The sequence below is a fragment of the Macaca nemestrina genome, chromosome 1 (assembly GCF_043159975.1).
Source record: "Macaca nemestrina isolate mMacNem1 chromosome 1, mMacNem.hap1, whole genome shotgun sequence".
Lineage (NCBI taxonomy): Eukaryota > Metazoa > Chordata > Mammalia > Primates > Cercopithecidae > Macaca > Macaca nemestrina.
Genome location: NC_092125.1, coordinates 148,233,332 through 148,254,233, shown reverse-complemented (window position 1 = coordinate 148,254,233; position 20,902 = coordinate 148,233,332). Strand labels below are relative to the sequence as shown.

Below are 20,902 nucleotides of genomic sequence, written 5' to 3'. Positions count from 1 at the left end.
GAAAGATAGGAGCTGTACTCCAGAGCCTGGCAGGGTGTGGGCACTTGTTAAATATGTGCTCACTTGTCTAAAATCATTGATGACCAGCATTCTTCAGTCAGCAAAATTCCCACTTCCAGAATCTGTAGCTTGTCATGAAAGGGCATTTTTCTGTTTCCTCTCCCCTTATTCTTTCAGAGGTGTGGAGGAAGGTCAGTCAGGGAACCCCTGCCAAATCTTTCTTAAAGAAGTATCTCCCTTTCTCCTCTGGGAGGAGCAGTATATCTGGCACTGAGGTGGAGGGCTCCATTTCTGACTGGGACCCACAGCAGGTTTGCAAGGTTACATTTGGCATTTTTTAGCTTCACTGCCAGCATCAATCTAAATAATGCAGAAATAATCAATGCAACATCAACTGAGAAGGTATGAGTAAATCAATGGCCTCCCCAAGGAATTTTAGAATTCGTCTTCACATCTGATGAGCATTCGCACAGACCATTCAGTTATTATAAAAATACACCACATGAACTAGCTCTGGGGCTGGGTGAAAGCTTAGAACCGACACATTTTAAATAGACTGAAGACCCCTGGCTAATAGCAATGCGGGCATATTGACTATCTGTGATGAAACACTACGTATAATTTAGAAAGAGCTGCTTGAATAACCATGTTGTAGAATATTCAGGGCTGTTAAAACTGATGATGGAGATCTACATTTGTTGAGATGGAAAGATGCCTACAATATTGCTAAGTCGAAGGAAGCAGACTACAGAACAGCATGATTATGTAAAATTATTGCATATTTATACTGATATCTATTTACAGATCTGTGAATATTCTCTGAAATGTTAATAATAGTTATCTCTGGGTGATAAAACCGTGGGGTAGTTTTTTCTTTACTTTTATAGTTTTTTGTGTTGCTTGAATTTTAACAGTAAGCAGTTATTTTTACAATTATTGAAAGAAAACAATACAGATTGAAAAAATTTGTTAAAAAAGCCTCATTTAAAAAACCTTCAAATTTCCTAAAAGATGCTTACTATAAAACAAAAACAGGGGCCGGGCGTGATGGCTCACGCCTATAATCCCAGCACTTTGGGAGGCCGAGGCGGGCGGATCACGAGGTCAGATTGAGACCATCCTGGCTAACACAGTGAAACCCCATCTCTACTAAAAATACAAAAAATTAGCCGGGCGTGGTGTTGGGCACCTGTAGTCCCAGCTTCTTGGGAGGCTGAGGCAGGAGAATGGCGTGAACCCAGGAGGCGGAGCTTGTAGTAAGCTGAGATCGTGCCACTGGACTCCAGCCTGGGTGACAGAGCAAGACTCCATCTCAAAAAAAAAACAAAAAACAAACAACAATAACAACAAAAACAACTCTTGTATGAGCAAATTAAAAAACCTTTCACCTGCCTGCATAACTGAACCACGTAACTGACTATGTGCTGAATATGGTTAGCAGTGAAAGGGAAGAAAGGGACGCCATTTGAGGAGAGGCACAGGAGAACTCAAGCTTTCCTGACCTAGTGTGCATAATATGCACACTTTTTAAGTGCCTGAAGTATGAAGTATCACTTCAAATATTATTTTAACCCAAGCTTTGATGGTAATTTATTTACAGGTACATTATTTTTCTAAGTTCATAGCCCAAAGCACAAAAGAAAATATCCCATGACTGATAGCAAAGAAATGATGACTTCATTCCCCATGGCAGTTTCTGTTGCAAAGAAAAGAGACATACGCTGTTGATCACAGTACAACTCACATTTTATTCCATTGTGATTGGTATACATGTAAGATTGAGACAGCAAGAGACTAAAAATCAGTGCAGAACTTCTCTGAACTAAAGGGCCATGAAAGGCATGATTGGTTTTGGCACACAGAGTGGATAACCATACATTGACTGGAATGAGGTGGTCAGGAAAATAAAATGCACAAATCTAACACCATGTTGAAATCATGTCTGAATTCTGGAGAATGTTAAAGTAAATAATTATAAAGACTTACATGCAACTCTTTACCTTACATTATTCATCTACAGACTATTTTTCTCCCTTAGAGATGAGGAGATGGCCTTAGTAATCTGTTCACAGTAGCTGCAAAGACCAATCAATACACATTAGAAAGATCTGCCTGATTTCTATAGCAATTCATTATAGCTGAAGAAATAACGCTAAATAATGTATTTTCTCTTTATCATCCTTTAACTAAATTGAATCACATCACCCAAGTAATTCTGACTTAACTTTTACTTAGTTAAATATAATTTCTCATGTCTTTTAATGTCAAAAAGCAGTTTCTGTTAGTTTATCCATTGGTGTATATCACAATGGATGTGAGGAAAACTTATGTGATAGTATCTTTCCTTTTCAAAAATAACATTATGCTAATGAGAACATCAAAGAAGTAACACTATGTTGCAAGTAATTTAGGTTTTCACATCATCAATCACATAGGGAGTCCAAAGAAGCCAGCCTAGCGGGTAATGTAGCAGAGCAGAATGCAATGCAGAAGAGGCACACAGAGTCTAAGTGATTTCTCCAGACAGAGAGAAGGAAAGACAGACAGAAGCAAAAGAAAGGAAAAGTGAAAAACAGTCTTCTGCAGAACAAATTGTTACAAAGAAAAATCCATTTGCTTGCAATTGATTAAACATAATAGAGAAGAGTTCTTTGATTGGGGATGGCAGAAGTAAAGATATTAAAAATTATATGCTGGTAAGCCTAAACTGGCTGACTGGGCCATTTTTCCTGTGGTTGTGTTTGAGATGTTGAGCTCTCACAGGGAGAATTTTTGCTTTTGCCAAGGAAGGGCCAGATTTAACCCAAAAGGGAAACCTTGACTGCTGAGAACATTTCTTCTTTGTTAACTTGGGCATGTGGCTAACATTCATTCTCTCCCTGGTAAAAAGATATTATTCATCTCTCATGAGATGGTTCAAAACATGACAGTGACCAAGACGTGGTTTATTCACAGGATGCGCATAATTGGCTGTCTGCATATGGCATGAATTAAAAAGTTAAGCAACAAGGAAGAGAAGGAGGAGAAAAAACTTTTACAAATTTCTGGCATAAAATCATCAAATAAAAGAGAAAGATAGTGGTTAAGGATGTTTTCATTTTCTCAGAGGTTTCTCACTTCCATCTGCTACAGGGGAAATGAAATGAATGAAAGTAATTCTCTTTAGGTCACCAACATAAGGAATCTTTGACTGCAAACATAGAGGTGAGCAGAGCAAGACTTGAAGTGATATTTCTTAATCTCTTTGACTCTTAATCTTAAACAACAAGCCACAGGCAATACAGGAAAGGTGGAGATGACTAGGAAGTGTGATAACGTGCCTGAATAAGTTACCATTCCTTGGAAAGTACCGTTTCCCCTTCCTGTTAATAGGCTGATTCCTGCAGGTTTGAGGAAAGGAATCATCTCTTCCTTCAGTGCTGCATTGTTCTTCATAAGAGACCTGTGTCAGTTGAAAGTTGTGTAATTTAAAGGCTAGAGAAGAAATTTAAATTGGATTCCACAGTAAATAGTCACGGATATTTCAAAGTAGAATTGTCCACTGTCTGGGGTTGGTTTCAAGCATCAAGGTGATCGCTTCCTGAACATGTTCATTGACCATGAGGAGCTGTTTACTCTGGCTCATATTGGACTACCAGTAATCATTTTCAGACATGATGTCTCTTTTGAAAGAAATGACTTTGCTGGACCAGGATAACTGCAAGGGGTAGAAGACTGGAAACAGGGTGAGTCAGGGTAGGTGGAAACGGAAATGAGTTGGGGGGGGGGGGGAAAGAGTTCCTTCAAGGTCATATATGGTCAGTAATGAAGCAAAAATTCAGAGTATGTGACTTGAAGACTTTCTAAGACATTGTTCCCATGGGATGTTTCCAAGCTTCTTGATCTTTAATCTCTTAGCAACTTTCTGATACTGGATTTACCTTCCTAGGTGTGGTGCCCTACTTCTGGAATTTAGATCTCAGGGGCAAACCCTGCCAGGATGTGTCTCTGTGTAGTTAACACTGCCCCAGACAGCAGCGCTGATTTCAGTCACAGTTCTGCTGAGGAGCCTGTCTGCCCCTGGCAGGGGTGAGGGGAGGGTTGTTGGTGGCAGATGTAGTCAGAGGCAGAGGAGAACAATGGCAGACAGGGTGGACCTGCAGGAAGGTAGCCAGAAGGAAAGACCTTGGGTTTTTCCCAAGGTCAAGGTGGCTGTGATAGAAGAGCGAAAGGCAAAAGTAACTAACTGAAATTCAGAAGTAAAAGAGAAAGGAGGAGGATCCCTGGACCAGGGAATTTCACAGGAACCAAACATGATTCATGATATAGAGGGGAAAAAAAAACAAAACAAACAAGCTTATCTGACTGATCAAGAAGACATTCTTCAGAATATACTGACAACTAAATAATTTTCACACCAATAATACAAACACTAAATGAGTGTTTCCTTACTATGATTAATCACATTTTGATAATTCATTAGCTCTATATCTTCTAGGTTGCTTAATTCATGTAGCAAATCCACAGCTTAGGTACCACCGCGAGGGGAGGGAGGGTGGGGGTGCTGAATGAAGCAATTCAACTTAGAATCAAATTTTGTAAACAAGAGTTAGTAGCACAGTGGCACAGTAGATTGTCAAGAAAAACAACAGGAGTGGGCACAGAGTCATTGGCCTTGCCTGTGCGGTCTTGCCGCCTACCAGGGAGGACTCTGAAGCTCAGGAGTCTACCTTCTTGTTAATTAAAACTGAGCAGCAGGTGAGCAGCCCGTCCACCTTTTCCAGTTCAGACATGCTCACGGGGATCAGCATATGGTCCTTCAGTTTCTCATAAACCTACAGTGGGAATCAAGGAAAAGGAAGAAAAAGAAGGATTATGTTTCTGCCTGTTTTACCATCCTCAGAAGTGGAGAATCAACTTGATTTGTGCATCTAGGCTTTTCATTCATTTAATCCCAAGACACACATGCAGTCTCAACCACACACATGCCCACAGTCATCCCCACAGAGCTGGTGGGAACTGGTTAACCACTAGCTCTGTGCTTTAACCTCAAGGCCAAAGATGTGTCAGAAATGTGGTTTTGCTAGAGATGCCTTTACTCTGCCATTGTCATTGCTAGATTAAGTGGTACGTGGAAGTTGGTGGCCATGTGTCAGTCTGAATATTACTCTTTCCTCACACTTCATTTTTATTTATTTACATATTTTTGGAGACAGGGTCTTGCTTTGTCATCCAGGTTGGTGTATAGTGGCATGACCATGGCTCACTGCAGCCTCAACTTCCCAGGCTCAAATGATCCTCCCCCTCAGCCTCCAAAGTACCTGGGACAAACAACAGACACACACCACTATGCCTGGCTAATTTTTATTTTTTATTTTCTGTGGAGACAGGGTCTCACTATATTGCCAGGGCTGGTCTTGACTTCCTGGGTTCAAGTGATCATCCTGCCTTGGCCTCCCAAAGTGCTGGTATTACAGGCATAAGCCACCACGCTAGGCCTTCTCTTCACACTTTAAAACCCTCTCAACTATACTTTTGGTTTATTTTCTTACCAACACCACTGGAGAAATTTGACAAGATATAACTTAAGTATTTCAGGTTAAATTGCTTTTAAATTACAGGTGTAAATTTTATTAGCATCTTTTGACACTAATAGAAAGCATAAGTCAGAACTTCAATTAACAGTTAATAGATTTTTCTGTGATGACCAAATAAAGCATATTTTTAAAAACAAAGTGACTTGAAAGTATACTGCCTAATAACAGTCTACTCTGCTTCTTTAGGAAGCACTGTGTTTCTTAAAATTCAGCACAGTGGTTAATTAAGAGTGTTGGAGCCAGAGTAGGGTACCAAACCCAGTTCCATTAACCTACTACTTAAAGAATTATTTCAGTGAAGTGACATTCCCTCTGAGCCTGGTTTACTTCTCTGTAATACTGGAATAGTAATGTTGCCCCATAGGGCTGTTACAAGGACTGAATAAGATAATACACCTGGGATGCCTGGCACCCTGCCTGGCACCGGGGAAGCCCTCAGTAAACAGGGATATTATTAATACTATTGTCATTTTTGAGAGAGACACGGCTGAATCAGGGGGACAGTGAATAATCATCTGGTAGGTCAGATGATCAGTGTGGCTAAAGAGGGATGAATGATTCAGACCTGTATTTCTCAAAGTGAGTTCTGTGACTGGGTGCTTGTTGATATTGCAGATTCTAGGGTCGGGGTCCAGGAACTTGCAATTTTAGCAACCCTCATGTGCCTTAAAGTATGAGATCCATTACTCTTCTAAGAGCTGGGTAAGCCCCAGTCCTGGGTCAGGAGTTCTCTATTTTCCTCAGGGTCACATTTTCAGCCATGGAAACAGAAAAAAGTATCTATGTATTCCCCCCACCCTTTTCTTTTTATCTGCTCAGAAAGAGGCTGTGATTAGAGAGTGAGTCTAGTAATTATATAGTATTGCATATTTAAAAGGTAGTATAAAATATTTCCTAATATTTGCAAAGCTTAAGACCAAAAAAAGATCAATGATTACTAAAAGCTCTTCTGAAATGCATAGTATAAATATCTTGTTCTTCTGGGCAGAGATGAGATGCTGAGTGCCTAGAAGATATGGATACTTGAAGAATCTATGGACGAGCACTGTTATGTTTGCTTGGTAGGGTAAAATCGAAATTACTAAAGTATATAGATGAGACTGTCAGAGTATGCTGAAAAACAAGGGAGATTTTCTTAGACCAGGAAAAGCATTTCAGATCCAGAGACAGCTCCCTTATTGGAACACAAACGCAGAGACTCCTGGAGGGACCAGTTGGCTGATTTCAAGTGTACCATATTTCTTCCTGCTCTATCTTTTCAATGAAGAGCTTTTTGCTGCCTAACATGGGCAGTTTCTTCTTTCTGTAGCCCGGACAATGAACACCCACCACTCTGGGTCATTCATACTCCTCTACCTAAAGATACAAATGGCCAGGCATGGTGGCTCATGCCTGTGCACTTTGGGAGGTGGGAGGATCCTTTGAGCCCAGGAGTTCGAGACTAGCTCAGGCAACACAGGGAGACCCCGTCTCTACAAAAAATAAAATTAGCCAGGTGTAATGGCGCATGCTTGTAGTCCCAGGTACTTGGGAGGCTGAGTTAGGAGGATTGCTTCAGCCCAGGAATTTGAGGCTGCAGTGAGCCATGATTATGCCACTGCACTCTAGCATGGGCAACAGATCAAGATCCCATCTCAAAAAAAAAAAAAAAGACTGGGCATGGTGGCTCATGCCTGTCAGCCTATCATCCCAGCACTTTGGGAGGCCGAGGCAGGCAGACTGCTTGAGCTCACGAATTTGATACCAGCCTGGGCAATATAACGAAACCCCATCTCTATTAAAAATACAAAAATTAGCCAGGTGTGGTGGTGTATGCATGTAGTCCCAGCTACTCAGGAGGCTGAGGTGGGAGGATCTCTTGAGCCTGGGAGGTGGGGTTGCAGAGAGCCAAGATCGTGCTACGCACTCCAGCCTGGGTAACAGAGTGAGACCCTATCTCCAAAACAAAAAAAAAAAGAAAAAGAAAAGAAACAAATGGCCCTTTTCTGAGGGGCAGCTCAGCAGCTCTGTCAGAAAACAATGATACCGCTGACCGTCTAATTGTAGGTCTTTATGCTTAATACATATCTGAGGGTGGGAAAGTACATTTAATCAGAGCTGAGGCATAGACTTGGGTGAGTACTTATTTGAAAATCTGAGTATTATTTGAAAAGCTTTGACTATCCAGCATGATCATCTCAATTACTATGCATACATTAGTGAGCAATGGCATGAATGAGAAAAGTGAAACACATTTTCCTTGTGCCCTAAATTGTATTATCCTTCCTTTTCTTAATGGTTTGGTATGTATAGAGGAAAAGGAGGCTCCTATTGGTCACTCCATTATGAAAAAGTCCCCAGGGAGGCCGACCCAGCTGCAGTGGCCAGAAGGGATATTTTTTTACCTTTGCACTTTCTGGATACTCTTCCGGGGTTCGGTGCAGCAATACGTGCCCTTTGTTGGGGATATTTAGATATATACAGTTTGCTGCTATGTCATCAGGCACAGTGAGTTTGTCGTAGCGGTGGTCACTCATCTGTTGCATGATCTATAAAGAGAAACAAAGCAGGCCTAAGCAGAGTATCTCCCCACACTTTCAAACAGAAGGAAGGCAGTGTGGTAGGATACAAGCTTGTAACTAACACTTTAGGCTGTTCCTCTGTTCAAATTCCCATCTATTACCTCCAGTCACTTAGAACCAGACAAGGAAAACTTGATTAAGCTATGAGTCTTTGGAAGAATTGCAAGGGTTTTTGTTGTTCTTTAAAAGTATGTGTTTGTCTCTCTTTTCTTTTAAGGTTTTAAAACTGTCTATTATTTTTCTAGTCTTTGTTCAGAAGACCTATCAGTAAGATAAAAATGGCACATGTAAGGCCCAGCAGGGGTTTTGCTATCTTTGGCTGAGTAAGCAGGGCTGCCTCCTCTATAGGAAAGAAGGGCCATACCAGTAATCAGAATAGTCGATAATGTGAATCTGATTTAGCAGTAACACCACATGTGTGCGCACGCACGTACACACACACACACACACACACACACACACGCTTTGCTCTTCATATATTTTTAAACTGAATTCACCTGTTCATTGGCAAGTGATGGCCTTAATACAGTGAGCATAAAAGCCACCTGGGGAGAATGAGAAAATCATTTTTCCAGGCCTCACCCTTAGGGAATGCTGGTTTGGCAGATTTTGGGTGAGGCATAGGAATTTTGCATTTTGAAAGCCCTACAGATAATTTTGAGGCAGAGGGTCCCTGGACCACAACTGGAAAGAAAGAAAAAAAAAAAAACCTTCTTGGCAGGTCCGTTCTTCAAATGATGAACTTATTAGTATCTTAACATAAAATAACTTTAAAAACAACACAAAAATGAACTCTGCACAAAATTTAAAATATTGATACCTCATCCTTACCTCCTCAACATAATCAAAACTCTCAAAAAACAACACTCCTCCCCCTAACAACAAGAATATCCAAATTTTAAAAACCCACAAAAACAAATATTATTTTGGGTTTAGTCATGTAGACTCTTTCTACTCTTTATCAATATGCATACAGTTTTAAAGAATCTGCTGAAATGTCATGCTAGGAAGGTATAACATGATCTTTTCCACAATCTGGTTCTAATCTACCTTTATGGTCCCATCTACTTTTACTTTTCAGTGTTTGTATGGAAATGTGCTTCATATTACTAGGTAGACATGCCCACTCAGTCATGGGTGCACTGGATAGTAAGATTTATGGTATGAAGAGTGGAAGAGAGACAGCATACTTCCTGCAGAAAATTCATTCCTAAGAGAGGCACACAGTAAGCCCTTCCTGACTCACCAGTCAGGTAAATCATTCACTTCTAGTGTGGAATATGTCAAGGATGGAGAAAGGCCAAGAGCAATCCCATAATGGAATACCCTTCACATGGAAGGTGACATCAAGAATGGGGATGAGCTTAAGCACTGTATGAAAGGCTGAGACATACAAATGAACAGGACCCAGACCCAGTTTTCCAAGAGATTACAGTTTAGTGGAGGAAACTGACAGAAAAATAGATAATTATATAACAATAAGAACTAGCAGGGCACCACGCCAAACATTTTACATTTATTATCTAATCTCAAAATTCTCATTTTACAGATGAAGAAACTGCACTGAGAGAGGTCAAATAACTTGCTCAAGGTCATACAGGTAGATTCAAACCCAGATCTGTGCAACTCAAAACGTTTCTTAATCATCTCACTTTGCTCTTTCTCAACTTCTGTAGCAGCAAACTATCTCCTACAAACTACATAACACCTACGTTTTCACATTCACTTGGTACTTATTATTTACTCTCTGGCAGTACCATTAATTCTTTTCTTATATGTAATCCCATTATGACTTGCTACAGTCCGGTATAGGTAAAGGAGTTAACTGGACACCTCTCTTGCACTTTTGAATTTAAATTGTTCTTGAAGGGATAGGCCCATAGAGGGGATCACCTATGGAGTGGGTCTTTCTTTACAGCCCTGATTAGAAACCTTAGATCTAATCCAACATGTGGCAATTAAGAAGTTAAAGACACTCCTAAAGATTAACTTTTCTAAGAAAATTAACAACATATTCAATTTAGCCCTCTTTATAAAATAGATATGCCCAGAAATAATATGAAGAAGCTTGAGAGAGAGAGAGAGAAAAAAAAAAAAAAAAAACAGACCCAAGTAGCTCCTTTGTTATGAATTGTAATTTAGTTCTTCTTATGCAGATTTTCTTTTTGGTTGCTTCCAAAACACAGCAATAGCAGCTTCCATTTATTATTGTGTGCAAGGGAACAGATGAAGACCGCCTGAGCCCAGGAGTTTGAGACCAGCCTGGGCAACATGGCGAAACCGTGTCTCTACAAAAAAAATTAGCTGTGTGTAGTGGCACACACCTGTAGTCCCACCTCCTCAGGAGGCTGAGGTGGGAAGATCATAGAGGTGGCAATAAGCCGAGTTAGTGCCACTGCACTCCAGCCTGAGCCACAGATAATCTGTCTTGGAGTCTAATCTTTAGTCTTAAAAACCACAAAAGATTAGACCCACCATATTCGTACAATTACTTCTTCAGCTTCCTTCTTTCTAAGGCCTATGTTAACACACAATCTAGTAGTGTTGCAGGCTTAGCATCCCTTCTACCTAGATCCCCTAGAGAGATAATTGCTATAAAGTTCCCAAACTTTTCGGAATAAGGACAAATTTTACTGTGAGTTTTTGTGCAGTTTCTCTCTCTTCAACCAGACTGCTACCTCCTTGAATGCAGGTCCAGGCATAATAAGGTGGACAGAGCATGGGCTTTAGAGTCAGAAAGGTCTGGGTCTGAAGGCTTGCTCAGCCGCACACTAATTGTGTGACTTTGGGAAAGTCACATATGCCCTGTGAGCCTCAATTCTCTCAGCAGTAAAATGGGATGGGAATGCTATACCTATCCTCCACAGGGTAACCCTGAGGATTATTAAAAAAAAATCCAAAACAGATAATGTACATAAAATGCTTAGCACAAGCTTCTAGCAGAAATTAAATGTGTAATAAAAGTCAGTTCACTTCCCTCTTTGTTTCTTGCAAGTCACTTGACATATAGCAGGTGACCAAAATATGTTTGCACTAACTGGTTCATTTCTTCATTCCTTTCACCTTTTTAAAAGCTATGGAGAACCTCAGGAGGGCACTGTGATGAACTATGTGGTCAATCACATGGGTAAACAATTGAATTCCCTCAGAGAAACAAGGTATGGTCTATGTCCAGAAATAGAAATACAATTCATTATTTTTAATGTGAAAAAACATGGCTAAAATCAATGAGGCCAAGGTTTGTCTGTTTTTCAAAGCGAAAAAACATGGCTAAAATCAATGAGGCCAAGGTTTGTCTGTTTTTCAAAGCCATACAGAAGGGCACTATACTCTGTGGTCCTAACTAAAATGACTCTGGATGACAAAGTAAGACAACAGAGGGGTGGACCTGGAATTACCTACAGAGTATGTGGCACCTAAGGGCATTCACAGAAAGAAATAAAATAAAAACTTTTGTGTATATCAAACTGAACACACAGGCCTCTGTCAGGCTGTGACCCCAATTGAGTAAAATAGTCCAGAAACCCAATGGGCAGACTGACTTCTTCACAGTAGAGTAGGGCTGCCTCGATATGCAAGGTGGCAGTTAGGATTTGTGAGACTTCTAGACAATAGCTTTTGGTCAGTCTCACAAACATGCTTTTTTCCAGTTGCAGGGAATGGGGTTCCACTATGTCTAAATGTCTGCTTATTATGTGCTGTTGAGGGTGGACCAAGATGGCTGGTGATGTTTGCAGTCAGAACAGGACAGTCATCCTGTCACACAAATTGGACCTAGTTTACCCGAGAAGTTCAGAATTTCTTCCAGACCACTGGGGAGGCAGTTCTCTGAGCCAGAGGTTTACTAAGTAGGACCCCAGTGGTTTGAGGACCTCAGAGAGATCCTTACAACATGTATGCACAACCACTGCTACCTGGTCAACCTAGATACAAACAAAACAAAATCTAGAAAATCTGTTATTCCCATTGACTTACTTTTCTAAGCAAATGGGAGAACTGTGTGTAGCATATTGTGGCCCACACACACCATTCATAATCACCAGATAACTGCCGGTTGGTTTTCCATTTTAATTCGTGGTCTGCGATGCTTCATTGTACTCTTTATCTACAGATAAATAAATCACCCATGTCTCTTAGTACCAGATGAGTTGAAAGAGAAAGCAGCACGGCAAGACTACATCTCCTAGGCCTGACTTTATTCCCTGGATCTAGCGGTCTGGGCAAATCCCCCCACCTCTCAGCATGACTCATGCATGTCCGGTGGTGACTACAAAGCAGAAGTATGGAATGTCATACATTCCAGAGGAAGTGTTCTCAGGGATTGTTATCAGTGCTGACTTCTTGTTTACCAGTGAGGAAACAAACTAAAATCTCCAAGGTTGTGCCCATCTCAGAAAGTACCACGTGTCACTGGAGCGACAGGGCCTGTCCAGTTGACTTCAGCTGTTTCCATGCTCTGCCCTATCCCCCAACCTCACCTCCTTGAGTGAACAATCCTCTCCCCTACTTGGTTCCTATTTGAATTGTTCTTCAGTTACTGGCATGTATTTGAAATTCTAATCACTGTTTTGTTTCACTCTGTAATGCTTCTTCCTTTTCTGAGCCTTATTTTTATCATTTAAAGGTTCTGGTGGGGACATTCCTATACTTACTAACATAAAGGCCAGTACCTACTTTAGAATTATTTGGGACAGTTTCAATTTTTCATTACTGGGAGAAAAGGAATTATAATATCTTTAGTGGGGAAATAATTTAATGCTGAGAATATATGAAGTAATTTACTGATAAATTCCACTGAGAGTTACTCTTAAAATAAATGTCTTAACAAAACCAACAAAGCCACCTTAGAAGAAGCTTTTCTATTAATTTATCAAGACTCCACGGTTATCATTTTAAGACAGATTTAAGAATATGCCCAAAAAATGACTTTTAATAATGAACAGGCCCCATTTGGAGCAGTGAGTGGTTCTGCTTAACTGAAAACAATTACAAAAGGTATGTCAGGCATAGCCTTTCTAAATGAAAGGGATTTATGAAGTGGTAACAGTAGATAACAAGAAATATGCTTTTCCCCCTTGAAAAAGCTAAAGGTGCTTATTATAAATACAAAGAGATTTTGTCTTTTGGGACAACGAAAAGGTTTCTCCTTTCCTGTTGGAGTAATTATTTTCCTTTCTCTTGTATGTTGTTATTGTCTGAATAAGCTTACCATTTATTTGTAGCTGGATTCAGGAGACACATGTATGTACACAAGGCAGGGTGCTGGCCATTCAGCAGGGAACATGCAGAGAAAGATGCAGGAAGGCTGTGTTGCTTTCGAACATCTTTCCCTTCTTACACCCTAATGGGCACCATGAGGATGCATTCACGCATCCCGCCTGGTAGGGCATCACCTCAAAGAGCTCGGGCTCCTGAGGACTGAGCAATAGTGAGGCCGAGGAACAGGTTCCGTTTGCCCTTTGTGGATGCACAGAGGCTTTGTTAAAAGATGAGCACCATTTCAACTATCCCGAGAATGCAGCTGTTGAGCTGTTTAGTTCTGTGTTCCAACATTTTTTCCTAAAAAAGCATGAAGGAGGTGGTACTGCTCCAGTGCTGTATGTAGTGTTTTTCCAACCCCAGGGACTGTACTTCCTGCTTCTCACTGTGCCTCAAGCCCGAATGGAAAGGAGACACACCTAAACCCTTCACACATCAGTCACCACAAATTCCTTTCCCTAAGAGCAGATTACTCGATATCCTGAGAGGCCCCAGACTCAACTCTGAATGATACAAATGAGTTCTACAGGATTTGGGGAAAGATCTCAGAAGTCAAGTTGCTGTTCCAAATGCCCTTTCTGAATTTTGCCAAAGGAATGATTCCACTTTATGTAAACTAGTGTGAGCGATTATTATTGGGATTGGCTCAATTAGTGGTCAGCTCTGTTCAACAATCTTTTATGGTACGCCCTCTTCGGGCTCGGCACAATGGCAGTGTGAGGTGGGAAAGGGAAAGAGATGCCTTCAGGAGATGAAAATCTATCATTTAAGGCAGGACAAGCACATGAAGAGTATGCTAGCAGTAAAAAGAGAGTCAACCTCACTTTTATCATCGGCAACTCCTTAATGAAGAAGGCACACAGCTGTAGAGAGGAAATGGCTCTAAGAATCATCGTGGCCACGCTGTCATGGTCTGTTACACAGCTGCTGGTTGGAGGAATTGGCCTTGCTCCCCAGGGTGGAGCTGTCACAAAATAGAGTGGGAACTGTCTGGCTTTCAGCCCAAGAGAATCTGCATGGCAAGTTGCATTAACAACCAGGCATTTCCGGCAGTTCCCAACATTTCTGGGAATTTTCTCATCCAAAGGACTGAAAGCCCACTCCATTCTCTTGCTTCTTACTCATGCTTTCTTTGTATTACGGTAATTATGTTTTAAAAAATCCTGGGCTATGTTGTTTCGTGGAACAATTTAGAACTTATTGGTCAAACTCTGAAGCAAAGGTATATAAAAGGTAGTTAGAGATGTTTAGGGAATATTCAAAGCACAGTTTTGGGTCACTCATAATTGATCTTTCATATATATATATATATATATAAAAATACATAATGTACCCATCTTAACATATCAAAGCTAAACCAATATTAAAAACAACTGACTATAGACTCTATTGATACAATATATGATGCCCAAGTACACTTTTTATTGCTACTGCATATCTAAAATCATTCATTTATTTATCCATCCATCAAGAGTGTATTGAGAGCCTGACAACATACCAGCATCAAGCCCTGGAGGTCTTTTTAAGGCTGAGCCAATATAGCTATGGATACCATTCTAAAACTGATAGCATATTTTCATGTTTTATAGTCTTTCCACAGACTAGTTCAAAATGAACACTGCCTGAGAAGGGCTTTAAGATGACTGACTAGAGGCACTGGACACCTGTTTCCCCAGCAAAGAAGAGCCAAAATAGCAAGTAGATAATCATACTTTGAATAGACATCTGAGAGAGAATGCTGGAATTCAGCAGAGAAGTGACGGAAAACACCTGAGATACCGAAAGAGAGGGAGGCAAGGTAGACAGCCTGGCTGGAATCAGCTGGAAGTCCAGAGAGGGTCCCTAGTGAGAGGAAAGGGTAAGTGAGAGATTCCCAGTGGTCTATGTTCCCACACTGACTCCCAAAATCCTTGTCATGAGAGTCTCTCAAACCCCAAGGACCCTGAAACTGGTATTCCCGGGGTCCGTGTGGCAGCATTGCTCCAGAGAGGGAGCCCACTTGGGTCCCATGTACCCACTTAGTCCTGGACAGATAGCCAGCTAGTTAGAGAGCCCATTTCCCACCAGACTGCATTGTGTCCTGGGACCCAGCAACCCTTGTATCTTCACATCCCCGGAGCCCCACTGACAGAGGGCTGCAGGGTGCAATGCAGGTTGGACCCAGTAGAGGGGCAGGGTCTCTAGCACTCTAGCCCACACATTGTCCTGCACACTGGGGACACGGATCCTGGGACAAAGGGAGCTGAAGCACGTTTTTCAGAGCATGAAACCTGACTTCCTGGGGCCACTGTTACTGACAGAAAACCCTGCTCCCATAGTAGAAGGGCTACCTCACACTAGCATGTGTCCTGAGGACAGGCTGCCACCATTGCCATAGCCACCTGAGCATACCATCTGGGGCTTGGGAATTGCTCTGCCTTGTTCACCACAGCCTGGGCCCATGGGCCCCACGAGGGGCCTGAGAAAAGGCTTGCCTAGCCTGGCACCACCCCTGTCCTCCCCCAGTGCCCATGCACATTGCCTGGGGGCCTAGGGATTGCCCCTCCCCATTGGTTGACCCAGGTGCACATGCATGCTATCAGAGGGCCTAACAACAGATCCAGAAAACCTGCTGCTGAAACCCAAGCATGCTGTCTGGAGCCTGGGGGATTGCCTCACCCTGTCTACCACTGCTGGCATCTGGGCAATCCTCCCAGGACCTGAAGGTCTGCCCAACCTGCCACCACCACCACTGCTGGCAATCTTCTGCATGTACTACCTGGAGGATTGGGGACTGGGCTGCCAAGCCCATTGCAGCCACTGCAATTATAAGTGAGTGCCCATGGGGAGCCTGGGTACTCATCCAGTCATTGGCACACTGCTGCCATAACCAGCACCCAAGCAAGCTGCCTGGAGGCCCACAAATCAGCCCGTCTGGACTTGCTAAAACTGGCGCCCACATATGCCACCCTGGGACCCAAGAACAGGCATGCTTGGTCTGCCGCTGCCAACAGCAGGGCCTGAGGACTGGCCCACCTGACATCCTATCCCCAGGAAAACCTCAGCATAACCTCCACTAACAACTGCAGCCTGCACCACTGAGGAAATCACAGACACCACTGATGGTGTATAGCCAAAGAAATCCTGTGGAGACTACACCACTATATGTGCCCAGAATAAAAGCGAAAGTGCCCCAACCAACCAACACCATAGATGTACCTACAGGAAAATGTCTTCCCCTATGAAAGCCAATCTAAAAAATTGGAGGAAGTGACTGTTACACCTGATGCACAGATATCAATGAAAGGACACAGAAATACAAAAAAGCAAGGAAATATGACACTTCCAAAGGAACATAATAATTCTCCAGAAACAGATTCCAATAAAAATTAAATTTATGAAGTGCCTGATAAAGAATTCAAAATAACAACATTAAGGAAGTTCCATGATATACAAGAGAACACAGATAAACAATAAAAAGAAATTTAAAAAACAACTCAGGATATGAATGAGAAATTCACCAAGGAGATAGACATATAAAAAAGAACCAGAGAAATCCTGAAACTGAAGAATTCAATGAATGAAATAAAAAATACAATGAGAACTTCAGCAGGATACTAAATCAAGAAGAAGAATTTCAGTACTTTAAAAAGAAAAAAAAGAAGAAAGTCAATGTGACCTATGGGATATCATAAAGCAACAAAATATTTGAATTTTGGGTGTTCAAAGGGTGAGAGAAGTTTAATGGCATAGAAAAACAATTTAACAAAATAATATCTTTAAACTTCCTAAGTCTAGAAAGAGTTTTAGAAATAGGAAGTTCAAAGATTCCCAAATAGATACAACCCCAAAAGATCTTTCCCCAGCACATTATAGTGAAACTGTCTGATATAGTTAGTCTTTGTGTCCCCACCCAATTCTCATCGTGAATTATAATCCCCATAATCCCCAGGTGTCAAGGGAGAGACCAGGTGGAAGTAATTGGATTATGGGGATGGTTCCCCCCATGCTGTTCTCATGATGGTGAGTGAGTTCTCATGAGATCTGATGGTTTGATAAGTGTTTGGTAGTTCCTCCTGCATTCATTCTCCTTCCTGCTGCCTTGTGAAGAAGGTGCTGTGCTTCGCCTCTGCCTTCCACCGTGATTCTAAGTTTCCTGAGGCCTCCCTACCCTTGCAGAACTGTGAGTCAACTAAATCTCTTTCCTTTATAAATTACCCAGTCTTAGAGAGTTCTTTAAAGCAGTATGAAAACGGACTAATACAGTGCCAAAAGTCAAAGACAAGTAATTCTAAAAACAGCAAGAGAAAAACATCTGATATGGTTTGGCTCTGTATCCCCACACAAATCTCATGTTGAATTATAATTCCCAATGTTGGGGGAGGGACCTGGAGGGAGATGATTGGTCATGGGGGCAGATTTCTCCCTTACTGTTCTCATGATAGTGATTTCTCACAAGATCTGATGGTTTAAAAGTGTGTGGCATTCCCCCCTTCACTCTCTTTTCCTCTTCCTCTACCATGTGAAGAAGGTGCTTCCTTACCCTTCCACCATGATTTTAAGTTTCCTGAGGCCTCCCAGCCATGCCTCTTGTATAACTGGCAGAATTGTGAGTCAATTAAACCTCTTTTATTTATAAACTACCTACTCTCAGGTAGGTCTTTATTGCAATGTGAGAATGGCTTACTATAGCATCTAGACACAAAGAAATCCCCATCAGACTAATAGCACATTTCTAATCTGAAACTTTACAGTCCAGAAGAAAATGGGATGATATATTCAAAGTGCTGAAAGAAAAAACCTGTCAATTAAGGGTACTATGTCTAGTAAAATTATCCTTCATAAATGAAGGACAAATTAAGAGTTTCCCAAACAACCAAAAACTGAGGGAATTCATCACCAAGAGACCAGCCCTCCAAGAAATGCTTGAGGAAGGTCCTATTCCTGGAAGTGAAAGAACAATACCTTCCATCATGAAAGCACACAAAAGTATAAAACTTATGGCAGAGCAAACACAGGAATGAGGAAGAGAAAGGATTCAGATGTTACCGCTACAGAAAACCACCAAACCACAATGATAAATAGTAAGAGAGAAAGAAAAGAACAGAGGATATACAAAACATCCAGAAAGCCATTAAATAACAGGAATAAGTCCTCACCTATCAATAATAACCTTGAATGTAAATGGCTTAAATTTTTAACTTAAAGATATAGAATGGCTGAGTGGATTAAAAAACCTGTGACCTATCCAAAGTAATGAGGGTTATTACAATTTTTTTTTTAAACCCATGACCTAACTATATGCTGCCTAGTGAAACTCACTTCACCTATAAAAAGACAAATATGGGCTGAAAGTAAAGGGACAGAAAAAAATACTCCACACAAACAAACCAAAAGCAGCAGGAGTAGATATATTTATATCAGATAAGACAGATTTTTAATGAAAAACAATAAAAAGACACAAAGAAGGTTAGTATGTAATGATAAATGGATCAATTCAGCAAGAGGATATAACAGTTCTAAATATATATGCACCTAACACTGAAGCACCGAGATATAAAAAGCAAATGTTGGCTGGGCATGGTGGCTCACATCTGTAATTTCAGCCAGCACCTCAGCCAGGCTGAGGTGGGTGGATCACTTGAGTTCAGTAGTTCAAGACCAGCCTAGGCAACATGGTGAAACCCTGTTTATACAAAAAAATGCAAAAATTAGCTGGGCATGGTGGCGCATGCCTGTAGTCTCAGTTGCTTGGAAAGCTGAGGTGGGAAGATAGCTTAAGCCTGGGAGGCAGAGGTTGCAGTGAGCCAAGATTGTATCACTGTACTCTAGCCTGGGTGATAAAGCGAGACCCTGTCTCAAAAATAACATAACATAACATAACATAACATAACATAACATAACACAACACAACACAACACAACACAACACAATACAATACAATGTCATTAGATCTAAAGGGAGAGAGAGACAGACTCCAATACAATAATAGCTTTGGGACTTCAACACTCCACTCTCAGCAAAAGACAGAAAGTGAACAAAGAAACGTTAGATTTAAACTGCACTTTAGACCAAATGTACCAAACATCTGTGAAACATTTCATCCAACAGCTGCAGAATACACATTCTTCTTATCAGCACATGAAGAACATTCTTCAGGATAGCTATTAGGCCCCAAATAGGTATCAACAAATATTAAAAAATCAAAATCATAGCAATTCTCTTCATAGACCGTAATGGAATGAAACAAGAAATCAGCAATAAGAGAAATGTTAAAAACTACAAATACATGGAAATTAAACAACATGCTCCTGAATGAATACAGGGTCAATGAAGAAATTAAGAAAGAAATAAAAAAAATTCCAGAAACAAGTGAAAATGGAAACACAACTTACCAAAAACTATGGGATACAGAAAAAGCATTGTTACAAGGGAAGTTTATACCAACAAATGCCAACATTAAAAAAGTAGAAAGATTTCAAAAAAAACAACCTAATGTTGCACCTCAAGGAACTAGAAAAGCAAGAACTAAACACAAAACTAGTAGAAGGAAAGAAATAATAAAGATCAAAACAGAATTAAATGAAATAGAGAGTTAAAAAAATAATACAAAGGATCAATGAAACTAAAAGTTGTTTTTTTTTTTTGAAAAAATAAAGAAAATTGATAAACTGCTAGACTAACCAAGAAGAAAAGAGAGTGGATCCAAATAAGAGGAGGGAATTCTTCCTAACTAATTTTATGAGGCCAGGATTTACCTGACACCAAAACTAGACAAGGACACAACAAAAAAAGAAAACTACAGGCCAATATCCCTGATGAACATAGACACAAAACTCCTCAACCAAATACTAGCAAACCAAATCCAACAGCAAATCCAAAAGATATTACACCATAATCAAGTGGGATTTATCCCAAAGGCACAAGGATGTAAGGATGGTTCAACATACATAAATAAATAAACATGATATACTGCATCAACAGAATGAAGGACAAAAACCATATGATCAGTAGATAGTGTGTATTCTCCAACTCAGCTCCAATTAAAATCCTTATTCTTTTTTTTTTTTTTTTTTTTAGATTATAAAAACTTCCTCTTTAATCAAGGCTTTTAACATGAACAGATTTCTTGAATAAAATGGAAAGTTTCCAGTACACTGAAACATAAATCCACAAGTCACCATACATACAACACCCGGCAGGAAAAAAATAAAAACAGCAAGTTTACATGATCTCTGTTAACAGCCATGGTCTCAAACTCAGATGCTTCCTCCATCTGCCAAGTGTGTTCTGGATACAGAGCACATTGTGGTTTCTGGGGTCACACTCAGCTGAGGCTGTGGGTCCACAGAGCACTCATCTGGCTAGGCTATGGTGGTGGTGGCTCTACTCAAGAAGCAAAGCAGTTACCAGCACATTCAAACAGTATATTGAACATCTTTTAAACATCAAAGTGAGAAACAAGAAGGCAACATAATAATATTATCAGAAAGATGTTAGGAAGTAAGGACAGCTGTGTAAAGCTTG

General features: G+C 40.7%; 3 protein-coding genes across 12 annotated transcripts in view; 1 reads left to right on the top strand and 2 right to left on the bottom strand.

Moving 5' to 3' along the window:
- LOC105482767 (uncharacterized) overlaps positions 1-20,902 on the top strand; it is a 158,058-nt gene that overhangs the window by 40,648 nt on the left and 96,508 nt on the right. The gene's annotated exons all lie outside the window — the stretch shown is intronic.
- The window catches only part of LOC105482769 (dimethylarginine dimethylaminohydrolase 1), a 255,199-nt gene continuing 236,025 nt past the window's right edge, over positions 1,729-20,902 (bottom strand). For 6 of the 7 annotated variants that reach the window (XM_011743085.2, XM_011743084.3, XM_011743082.3 and 3 more), the window contains 2 exons: positions 7,961-8,104; positions 1,729-4,814 (listed from right to left, as the gene is read on the bottom strand). In XM_011743085.2, coding sequence (XP_011741387.1) covers positions 4,698-4,814; positions 7,961-8,104 — 261 coding nt within the window. In that variant the 3' untranslated portion in view covers positions 1,729-4,697. The remainder of the gene's footprint in view (positions 4,815-7,960; positions 8,105-20,902) is intronic. The other variant, XM_011743083.3, reaches the window with a different exon arrangement.
- Positions 20,449-20,902, bottom strand: part of LOC105482768 (cyclin-dependent kinases regulatory subunit 1) — a 784-nt gene continuing 330 nt past the window's right edge. Inside the window, exon 1 of the mRNA XM_011743079.3 lies at positions 20,449-20,902. This exon is cut by the window's right edge and continues 330 nt beyond it. The gene's annotated coding sequence lies outside the window, so the exon portion shown is untranslated.